General features: G+C 45.7%; 1 protein-coding gene across 1 annotated transcript in view; it reads right to left on the bottom strand.

The window, feature by feature from the left end:
- The window catches only part of LOC120865416 (nidogen-1), a 98,728-nt gene extending 86,718 nt beyond the window's left edge, over nt 1-12,010 (bottom strand). Inside the window, exon 1 of the mRNA XM_040242692.1 lies at nt 11,658-12,010. Coding sequence (XP_040098626.1) covers nt 11,658-11,882 — 225 coding nt within the window. The 5' untranslated portion in view covers nt 11,883-12,010. The remainder of the gene's footprint in view (nt 1-11,657) is intronic.
- Nucleotides 12,011-12,219: the final 209 nt, after the last annotated feature.

The raw sequence follows: 12,219 nt of genomic DNA, 5'->3' as shown, positions 1-12,219 counted from the left end.
AACATTGTAAATCAACTATACTCCAATACTGGAGAAGGAAATGGCAACCCACTCCAGTACTCTTGCCGGAGAATTCCATGGACTGAGGAACCTGGCAGGCTACAGTCCACGGGGTCGCAAAGAGTGAACACGACTAAGCAGTTAACACACACACATACTCCAATATAAAATAAAAATTTTTTAAAATAAAGTCACTCATCGAGAGTCTCTAATGGCATCCCACTGCTTTATAGAATAAAGAAATACCTAGGAGTCCTTCCTTCCTTCATCCATTCAACAAACCATAACAAAGCACCTACTGTCCCCCAGACACCACTCCCGGTACCAGGCAGAGAGCGGTGGATAAGGCAGGTCAGACTGCCCCACCCTCAAAGGGCTCAGAGTCTAGTGAAAAAAGACAAGTAACAAACAAGTGAACAAATAAACAAACTAGCTTTAGGTGGCTATACATGCTGGGATGAAATTGACAATGCAACAAAACATCACACATGGGGGTCTGCGTGTGAGCAGAGACCTGCGTGACGGGAAGGTGCAGACACATGGAGATCAGAGGAGAGAGAAGAGCCTGCACCAGGGTGGGACAAGCTGGCTGCACTCAAGGAAGAAAAAGTGGCTGGCGAGGCAGCAGTCTGGCATGAGAGAAGAGCAGGGTAATAGGATGAGGGCAGATAGCCAGCGCGGCTGCACCGTGCAAGCTGCAGACACGTGGTGAGAAGCTGGATGTCAAGTGCAACGGGAAATGCTCGGAGGGCTTTGAGCTGGCGTGTCCAAGTCTGACTTAGCTCCTCCAGTTCTTGCCCCACCACTCTCACTCACATGGGCTCTCATCCCACCCCAAAGACATGCCAAGCTTTTCCTCTCTACCTGCTCCTGGTCTTACACTCAGTAGTGAGCCACCATCCTGACCTTGCCCTTTTTCACATGGCTAACTCTCTTTTTCCAGGCTTCAGTTTCAGGTTGAGAAGATCCTCCTGACCCTCCACCTACCTCAGTTTCACCACAATACATGAACTTCTTCTTCATAGCACTTATCATAGTGGCAACTGGTCAATGACCTGTATCACTACTGATACTTCTTCCTCACTAGACTATGAAGAGCAAAAACAACACTGGTCTGGGTTCAATCTCTAGCTCCAAAGCTTAGCACTGGTCCTGGCATGTTAGGCAACAAATTAAGTATTTGTTGAATGACTAGACAATGTATTTCAACCCTGCACTACATTTTATAAGAAACAGCCAGTGTCCTGAAATAGGGCTTCCCGGCTGGTGCAGCGGTAAAGAACCCACCTGCCAATGCAGGAGACTCAAGAGACACGGGTTTGATCTTTGGGTCAAGAAGATCCCCTGGAGTAGGAAATGGTAACCCACTCCAGTATTCTTGCCTGGAAAATTTCATGGATGGAGGAGCCTGGCGGGCTACAGTCCACAGGGTCTCAAAGAGTCAGAAGCAACTGAGCGAGTAAAGGTACCTATTCAACATCTGGTCACTTGATCAGAGAACATCAAAGATCCATGATAAAATGAACCTTAGAGACAATCCTGTCAAACCTCTTCATTTAATAATAAAAAGAGGTCTGGAATAGTAACCGGGTGATATATGAAGTGACTGGACCTCAATTATTAATCAGTTAATCAACATGATTCATCAATTTCCTTTTCACTTCTGATGGAAGTTAATACTCTCTTAAGTATTCTGTGACCTAGCCAGGGCCACTGTGAGATCATAGGAGGCCTTTAGGCAAAATAGAAGCAAGCACTCTTTTCTCTGAATGGAAAGGCCCATGCTGAGGTTCAGGGCTTGGTGAGTGGGCTGGATTTTAGCCAGTCTGTCCTCTCAGCCAGAGCCCTGTGCTGCAAGCCCCTTGCATAACCATGGGTGGTGATCTTGGACTTAACCATAAACTTCCTTTGTGCCAGTAAGTGCAGCAGGTCCATGAGTGATGGCAAGAGGCATGCAACAACCTCAGGGAGCCAGGCTGGCCTGCAAGCCACTCACAACTAGGATAGAGGTGCATGCAACCTCCCATCAAACCCAGACTCTAGCCTCCCCAAAGAAGTCATGGGAACATGTTGAATATAGAGAAACATCTAATCAGCTTGTAGTCTGCTAAAAAAGAACTTAATCGGAGTGCCAAGACATACGAGAAATTATAAAAGGTTGGAAAGGCCAAAATTAAAAAACCAATTCAGAAGAGCAATCCAGAAGTTACAAGAACACATGTTGAAAATGCAATCCACCAGAAGAGCCAAACAATTAATTTCTTTTTTGTTGTTTTAATTTATTTTTAATCAAAGGATAATTGCTTTACAGTACTGTGTTGGTTTCTGCCATACATCAACATGAATCAGCTGTAGCTATATAAGCAAGCAATTAATTTCTTGAGCATGAACACTGGGCTTCCTGTTGTGGCAGCAGGAAGTTCAAACTACCAGCAAAGTGACAAAGTTCACAGCTGCTGGTTGGGTCTGCAGATGCTACACTAAAAATATGAACCTTGAAAAGATTTTGCCCTGATAGGTACATGGGGGAGCCTGGTGGGCTGCCGTCTATGGGGTCACACAGAGTCGGACACGACTGAAGTGACTTAGCATAGGTACATGAGAACACCAGTTGGAAATGCTGAAGGTTCAAACACAACAAAAGGAAGATGCAACGAGTAGTCCCACACCCTAACACCACCACAAAACCAAGTGGGTATGTTCTCTTGCCTGGAAACTCCCATGGACGGAGGAGCCTGGTAGGCTGCAGTCCATGGGACTGCACAGAGTCGGACACGACTGAGCAACTTAGCAGCAGCAGCATGTGGCTTCAGGAAATGGCAGATGACACTATATCGATGACACTATTGATAAACAGATAACTAATGAGAACCTACTGTATGGCACAGGGAACTCTACTCTGTGCTCTGTGGTGATCTAAATGCGAGGGAATCCAAAAAAAGAGATATATGTATACATACAGCTAATTCACTTTGCTGTACAGTAGAAACTAAAACCACGCTGTAAAACAACTAGACCCGAATAAAACATTTTTTAAATAAATAATAGAAAAAAAGGAAATGGCAGATGAAGCTGGTCTTGATCTCAAATGCAGCTGCCACGGAGTCAGTAGGTTCTGTGGGCACAAGTGTTGCCTCAGTGAAACACCATGAACTATATGAGACTTGCTTGCCTGCATGATCAAGAGTAATTTACAGAACTGGTGCTTCTGTTTACTTTACTTGCTTCTAAAATATTTTGTGTGTATATACAGAAAAGTTTCATTCCAATTACACTAAGAACACTATATATGCCAGAATGTCTAAACACTATTCATCTGTAATGCTTTATTTTGCTTTGCTATACTTCCTAGTACATTAAGAAATTGCAGGGAGTTTCCATTTTGACATATTTTATGGTTCTGTATATTACGTGTACAAGGGACATCTTTTTGTTGATGTCTTTGAAAGAGTAGCATTAGTTTGTTGTGCATGAAACATGTTTCTCAAAAGTTACATCAAAAAATTGAACACCACAGACTTCCTTGGTGGTCCGGTGGCTAAGACTCCTCACTCCCAATGCAGGGGACCCAAGTTTGACCCTTGGTCAGGGAACTAGATCCCACATGCTGCAACTAAGCATTTGCATGCCACAACTAAAGACCTTGCATGCAGAAACTAAGATGTGGCTCAGTCAAATGAATAAACAAAAATAAATATTGAAAAATCTAATACCAAGAGTGAAGTATAGAAGAAAGGTTTGGATTTTTTTTTAAAAAAAAAGATGTGATCTCTGCTCTCAGTGGAGAAGAAAGCCCAGTTTTAGAGCACATTGCCTCAGGATAGTGCTTTAAACACAACCCAGAGACGCTGCCATGGAGCAGGCAGATGAAGCCACAGAGTTTGGTTATAATCCCCAAAGAAAGGAAAAACTGAACAAAGGAAATGCACCATACTCTACAACGTTAGGGGCTTTGTCATTTGTTTGTGGACAGACAGAATAGAGGATGAGATCAGCAATGATCACAGTACAATGCTTCAAGGACTTAGCTCAAACCTACTAGGGGTCAGGGACTGAAGCTGGTTGAGTGGAGCTTGTCTGGAGATTCTGAGCTCCTCAAGTGTTGAGTGCAGAGCACTGGGACCACCTGTTCCTCTTGGCTCCCTCCTGACACTGCGACTTCCTGGAGGAGGGCACGGATCTGGTCATATTCAGAAGCTGCATTTCACATGGTTTAGGGCCCCAGCGCCTAGCACAGTCCCATGCAACACACAAGAATCCCTTGGTAATCCCTTGGTGGGAATGAAGCACATTTTGAAGAAAATGAGCAGCCTATATTGGCATAGAAGGTAGGGTAAAAGTTGGAAGAATGTTAGAAGATCTTAAAAGGAAAGTTAAATTTACCCTACCTAAGGAAAGATTCCTATGTGTAAGTGGTATAATGAAAATCAATTTGTGGAAGATGTGGTGTGTGTGTGAGAGAGACACAGACAGACAGTCGTACACAAGGAAGATGAGATGAGTCAGGAGAGTCAGGATATAATCTTTTTTCTTCCAAGGATATCCTTTCATTGTTTTTCCATCACAGGAAGAATTTTATTTCCCACACCAACTGAACATATTAAATAATAACTAATTCATTTCACCATGTGTATGAATCAAGACATAAAGAATATCATATGCAATTGAATCACATTCTAGAATTTCTTCTATTGGCCTACAGGCAATTAGAGCTTTCAGTCAGCGTGAGATAACCAGCCTTAGTAAACCGAGGTAATAAGATTCCAAACAAAAGAAGCAAATGTCTTGACTGTTCTGTACAAATGCATTGTGTTTTTGAAGAACTCTTGCCTGGGGGAGTTCACAGCATTGGCCAAGGCAGCAGAGCTCATGGAATATGCTCATTGGCTCAGCGAGCTGGCTAAGCAGATTTACAGACTGGCCCACTCGCCACTCATTATCCAGGATAGGGTCCAAAGAATGACTGGCTTCATCACCGGGACTGCACTTGAAAAATATGAGGTTTTTCCACACGGAGAAATAGATCTTATCATGCAACTGTCTACAAGAGCAAGCTGGGCAACCAAGATGGCCCCTCGCCCCACCATGGCTCAGTCATGAGACTTGCTTTAGTCTGTGAGATGTTAGGAAACGTGACCCAAAAGAGAAGACTTGAAAAAGCACTATGCATTTCCGCTTACTCTCTTACATTTCTGACATCCCCATGAAAAAAGAACATGCTGACCCTCTGAAACATCACCATCTAATAGAATTTTTAGTGGTAATGCATACATTCAACAGCAGCAATGTCAGCTATTGCGATTCAAAAGCTGAAATTTTAATATTGTTTCATTTTAATTAATTTAATTTAAAATAGCTATACATAGCTAAACGGCTACCACATTAGGCAAAACAGCTATGATAAATGATAGACACTTCCCACCTCCCTGCCTAGAGTAGAACCAGATCATCCCAGTTGCTCCTGCTGAAGCCACCCTATATGAACCCACCGTCTACTAATTCCAGACACATGAGCAACAGATGCTTATTGTTACATGCCACTGAGGTTTTGTGGTTGTTTGTTACACAGCAAGAGCTGGCTGATACATTTATTTTCTGACTCCCACCTGTCTATCCCAGGAAGAATCCTCCTATTCCAACAAAAACACTCTGCTCCAGTGGGGTCATATTCCTCACTTTCCCAGCACCTGCCAAGCTTGTTCCACCATCATGCACTTGCCCCAGCAGTATCTTCTATTTCTGGCCTCTCCATTTCTGCCTCCGTCTAATGAAATTGTACCTGTCTTTCAAATCTTAAATGTAAAAGCATTTCCCCTAAAGTCAGGAACAAGACAAGGGTGCCCACTTTCACCACTACTATTCAACATAGTTTTGTAAGTTTTGGCCACAGCAATCAGAGCAGAAAAAGAAATAAAAGGAATCCAAATTGGAAGAGAAGAAGTAAAACTCTCACTGTTTGCAGATGACATGATCCTCTACGTAGAAAACCCTAAAGACTCCACCAGAAAATTACTAGAGCTAATCAATGAATATAGTAAAGTTGCAGGATATAAAATCATCACACAGAAATTCCTTGCATTCCTATACACTAATAATGAGAAAATAGAAAGAGAAATTAAGGAAACAATTCCATTCACCATTGCAATGAAAAGAATAAAATACTTAGGAATATATCTACCTAAAGAAACTAAAGACTTATATATAGAAAACTATAAAACACTGGTGAAAGAAATCAAAGAGGACACTAATAGGAGAAATATACCGTGTTCATGGATCGGAAGAATCAATATAGTGAAAATGAGTATACTACCCAAAGCAATCTATACATTCAATGCAAGCCCTATCAAGCTACCAATGGTATTTTTCACAGAGCTAGAACAAATAATTTCACAATTTGTATGGAAATACAAAAAACCTCGAATAGCCAAAGCAATCTTGAGAAAGAAGAATGGAACTGGAGGAATCAACCTGCCTGACTTCAGGCTCTACTACAAAGCCACAGTCATCAAGACAGTATGGTACTGGCACAAAGACAGAAATATAGATCAATGGAACAAAATAGAAAGCCCAGAGATAAATCCACACACCTATGGACACCTTATCTTTGACAAAGGAGGCAAGACTATACAATGGATTAAAGACAATCTCTTTAACAAGTGGTGCTGGGAAAACTGGTCAGCCACTTGTAAAAGAATGAAACTAGAACACTTTCTAACACCATACACAAAAATAAACTCAAAATGGATTAAAGATCTAAATGTAAGACCAGAAACTATAAAACTTCTAGAGGAGAACATAGGCAAAACACTCTCCGACATAAATCACAGCAGGATCCTCTATGACCCACCTCCCAGAATACTGGAAATAAAAGCAAAAATAAACAAATGGGACCTAATTAAAATTAAAAGCTTCTGCACAACAAAGGAAACTATAAGCAAGATGAAAAGACAGCCTTCAGAATGGGAGAAAATAATAGCAAATGAAGCAACTGACAAGCAACTAATCTCAAAAATATACAAGCAACTCCTGCAGCTCAATTCCAGAAAAATAAATGACCCAATCAAAAAATGGGCCAAAGAACTAAATAGACATTTCTCCAAAGAAGACATACAGATGGCTAACAAACACATGAAAAGATGCTCAACATCACTCATTATCAGAGAAATGCAAATCAAAACCACAATGAGGTACCATTTCACGCCAGTCAGAATGGCTGCGATCCAAAAGTCTACAAGCAATAAATGCTGGAGAGGGTGTGAAGAAAAGGGAACCCTCTTACACTGTTGGTGGGAATGCAAACTAGTACAGCCACTATGGAGAACGGTGTGGAGATTCCTTAAAAAACTGGAAATAGAACTGCCTTATGACCCAGCAATCCCTCTGCTGGGCATACACACTGAGGAAACCAGAACTGAAAGAGACACGTATATCCCAATGTTCATCGCAGCGCTGTTTATAATAGCCAGGACATGGAAGCAACCTGGATGTCCATCAGCAGATGAATGGATAAGAAAGCTGTGGTACATATATACAATGGAGTATTACTCAGCCATTAAAAAGAATACATTTGAATCAGTTCTAATGGGGTGGATGAAACTGGAGCCGATTATACAGAGTGAAGTAAGCCAGAAAGAAAAACACCAATACGGTATACTAACACATATATATGGAATTTAGAAAGATGGTAATGATAACCCTATATGTGAGACAGCAAAAGAGACACAGATGTATAGAACAGACTTTTGGACTCTGAGGGAGAGGGTGGGATGATTTGGGAGAATGGCATTGAAACATGTATACTATCATGTAAGAAACCAATCGCCAGTCTGTGTTCGATGCAGGATACAGGATGCTTGGGGCTGGTGCACGGGGATGATCCAGAGAGATGATATGGGGTGGGAGGTGGAAGGGGGGTTCAGGATTGGGAACTCATGTACACCCGTGGCGGATTCATGTCAATGTATGGCAAAACCAATACAGTATTGTAAAGTAAAATAAAGTAAAAATAAAAATAAAAAAAAAAGAATACATTTGAATCAGTTCTAGTGAGGTGGATGAAACTGGAGTCGATTATACAGAGTGAAGTAAGCCAGAAAGAAAAACACCAATACAGTATACTAACACATATATATATGGAATTTAGAAAGTGGTAACGATAACCCTGTATGCGAGACAGCAAAAGAGACACAGATGTATAGAACAGTCTTTTGGACTCTGTGGGAGAGGGAGAGGGTGGGATGATCTGGGAGAATGGCATTGAAACATGTATAATATCATATAAGAAACGAATCGCCAGTCCAGGTTTGATGCAGGATACAGGATGCTTGGGGCTGGTGCACTGGGATGACCCAGAGGGATGGTACAGGGAGGGAGGAGGGAGGGGGGTTCAGGATGGGAAACATATGTACACCCGCGGTGGATTCATGTTGATGTATGGTAAAACCAATACAATATTGTAAAGTAATTAGCCTCCAATTAAAATAAATAAATTTAAATTTTAAAAAAATCTTAAGTGTAATCTCTGTATAATCTTCCCTCACTACTCTAATTCACAGCAATCCCTTTGGTCCATGGCATGTTTTAGGGTTGATGTTGAAAGCATTATGAGTCAGACATAGACTTGGGCTGATATCCTAGCTTGGGCATTTTTAATTGATGCTATGGCCTTGAGTAATTACTAATTATTATTTCTTCATCTGAAAAAAGAGGGGCAAGTTGCTGTGAGGATTAAATAATGTAAGACTAGCTAGACCCTGACACATGTAGATATACTCACCCAGCAACTGTTTTCCATTTCGATGGCCTTCCTTTCTTTTTCCTAATCTAGTGCCCAGAACAGTACAGACCATCTAGTTCATACTCACACTCCCTGTCAATTCGCTTTTTCATTCAGAGCCCTGTAAGGGTTTCCACCAGCTAAAAGAGCATCTACACAACAGATAGTGGTGGACGCTGTGACATGGCACCAGATCGCCCTTCAGCTCCTGGGAATGCAGCCCACAGCCCTCCTCTTTGACATTACCTCTTGTTTCCATGGAAAAAACTGCCTCACCCAAGGGTCATAACTCCTTCCAGGGCAGCCCCAATCTAATCACTGATCACCTTCTCAGGAGACTTGAGAGAGCTTTGAAAGGCTTATCCCACCTCAAGAGCTCCCAGAGGGGTGGCAGGCATCTTGCTGACCTTCATTGCGGCTCAGCTACTTCACTGCCCTCCCTTCCTCAGGGGTGGATCTGAGGAGCTCCCCCTAATGAAATAACCTGCCTGCTAAGCTCTATCTCAGGGCTTCCCAGGTGGCTCAGACAGTAAAGAATCTGCATGCAGTTTGGGAGGCCTGGGTTTGATCCTGGGGTTGGGAAGATCCCCTGGAGAAGGGACTGGCAACCCACTCCAATATTCTTCCTAGAGAGTCCCACAGACAGAGGAGCCTGGCCAGCTACAGTCCATGGGGTTGCAAAGAGTCCAACATGACTAAGTGACTAACGCTTTCACTTACAATCGCTATCTCAGGGTCCCTCCTGGGAACTGAACCTGTAGCACAGAAGTTAAGATGTGAAGAGAGCTCTGGGAGTCTTTCTCCTTGATATGTAGATTAAAACCCCAAATAGGCTCAGGAGACTTCCCTGGTGGTCCAGGGGCTAATACTCCACGCTCCCAATGCAGAGAGCTAGGGTTCAATCCCTGGTCAGAGAATAGATCCCATCTGCCACAACTAAGGGTTCCAAAGCCACAACTTAAAAAGAAAAAAAAAAAAAAAAGATAGTCTGCAACTAAAGACTCTGCATGCCACAATCAAGACCCGGTGCAGCCAAATATATAAAGATTCTTATAAACAAACAAAGAGGCTCAGAAGGGGTGGATTGACAGGAGTCACTTTTCAACAACCGATTTTCCAGGTCTGTAGAATGTAATGTGTTTAGCCTGATGCCACAAGTAAAGGAGAGAAGAGCCCTAATTTAACATAGAGGCTCTGAACTTAGGATCCAACGACTACCTGCCCCCCATAGAATTCATGGGTCTGTTAACTTAGAAAAATAAACTTAATTTTCAGTAGCCCATAACCCAAATTTAGCATTTCCTTCCATTGTAAGTGTAGGCAACAACTCTATTAGCGCTTAATGACTATGCCACTAATAGAAGTCACAGATATGCTCCTACGACTATACAGTCATTATAGTAGGTGTAGGACTGGATGGACGTGAGTCTGAGTGAACTCCGGGAGTTGGTGATGGACAGGGAGGCCTGGCATGCTGCCATTCATGGGGTCGCAAAGAGTCGGACAGGACTGAGCGGCTGAACTGACTGAACTGAGGTGTAGGTGTATAGTAGGTGTCTCTGAATACTGTTTACAGTCCCATGACCTTGAAAGTTCAGTCATTAGCTGACCATACACTGGAGCCACTGCTTCACCTTGTTATTTAATATAATTCTTTTTTTTTTTAATGACATATCTTACTTCAAACAATTTTTTAAAAATATTTTAACTCTTATTTCAACAGAATTGATTTCCTTGGCAATCCTGTGGATTTTATCTTGCACATTTAAAAACCTAAGAGGGAGTTTTCTAGGCTACAGCAGACTGCCCAAGGAGGTCAGGGCGGTGGGGATAGCAAGGGGACACTCTCTATGGGCAGAGAATTCAAGGACTCATTCTTTCTCTGCAAAGCCGACAAGCTCCACGTGGGTGTTGTCCCGGGGGCAGTTTGCCGGGATCAGACCAGCAGAGCCATTTCAGGGGCAGGACAGGCTCCAGCCGCTGCTGGAGTTGTTCCCCCGCCCCTCTTCTGGAATGCACACAGCTTTATATGAAATCCACATGGTGCGCGGCAGCGACAGGAGGCGGCACGAAAGTACTTTACCAAATTGACAGCGTCCCCGCGCCCAGCCAGTCCGGAGAAGGCCCCAGAGAGCGAAAGGTCCCTCCCTGTCCCTCTCCCCATCTGGCTCCCCACCCCCCATGGTGACAATGGTTGGCTACAGGAAATTGGATCACCGGGGCGCTCTGCTTTCCCAGCCCTGAACTCTGGACACAGAGCAGAATCATTGCCAAGACGTATCCGGAGTCCGCACACACAAATGCAGGGACTGTCGACTGCATTCCCCGGGCCGAGAGCTGAGCTTGGCGGTCTTTATCCGCCCTGGCACCTACAGGAATCCCGGGGCCCGCGAGCCAGCTGCTACCCAGCTCTGGCCTTCATCCGGCTCCTGGTCCCAAGCGGACCGGGTCCTGTCCCCCAAAAGCAGGGGACAATGGCGCGACGCGGACAGACTTCCCGGCCCACTGCCGCGGGAGAGGAAACTCCGCCCGGGTCCCGGGGTCCCGGGTCACAGAGTCCTGGAGCCTGGCAGTGCGCTCACGAGGCGGCGCAGACGGGGCGAGCTCCCCAGAACCCAGGGACCCTCCTCGAGCGATCGTGACCAGGCGGCGGGGAGGCGTCGGCTGGCCGGGCGGAGGCGGGAGCCCACTTGGGCTTGGAGACGGAGCGCCGCGCCCCGCGCCCCGGCGACCACCGTGTGCGCGTGCCCGCCCACGACGCTCCGGTCCGTCCGGCTCCGCGGGCGGCCCCGGCCCGCCCGGGCCTTCCTTCAGACGCCGCCTCAGCCCCTCGCGGCCTCTCGCCCAAGTGCCCCCACCTCCCGCCCGGGGTCGCACTCACGTAGACCGAGTCGATGTCGGATCTGTCGAAGAAGTGGAGCGCAGTGCTCAGCTCCAGGGCTGGAGAGACCAGGTCGTCCCCGGCCTCCAGCTCCAGATCCCCATGTTCGGGGCCGAAAGGAAAGAGCTCCTGGCGGCTCAGGCAGCCCCCAGGCCCCGCTAACAGCAGCTGCAGCAGCACCGCCCGCGTCCACGCAGCTCCGCTCCGGCGGACCGTGGCCAACATGTTCCCGGAGCGCCGTCCCGCAAACCGAGGAGCTCTGCGGCCGGAGGGTGAGGAAGGCGGAGATGTAACCGGACGCCCCTCGGCAGCCCCTCTGCGCGTCCCGCCTCGCGAGGTTCCCACACCGGGAAATAAGGGAGGGGAGCCGAGGGGAGCCGAGGGGAGATGGAGAGGGCCCCGCCCCGCCCCGCCCCGTCCGCGGAGGCTGCCCAATGGCCGTGAGGGGGTGGGCGAGGGGCGACACCGAATCCCCCAGCAGTTCGGGTCCGGTCGCCCTCGTTCCCCGCCGGGTAATGGGCGTTAGAGGCCGCGATTCCCAAAACCAACCCAGTTCCCACCG

Source organism: Oryx dammah, unplaced genomic scaffold (assembly GCF_014754425.2).
Source record: "Oryx dammah isolate SB20612 unplaced genomic scaffold, SCBI_Odam_1.1 HiC_scaffold_6, whole genome shotgun sequence".
Lineage (NCBI taxonomy): Eukaryota > Metazoa > Chordata > Mammalia > Artiodactyla > Bovidae > Oryx > Oryx dammah.
This window is presented reverse-complemented; position numbering and strand designations above follow the sequence as displayed.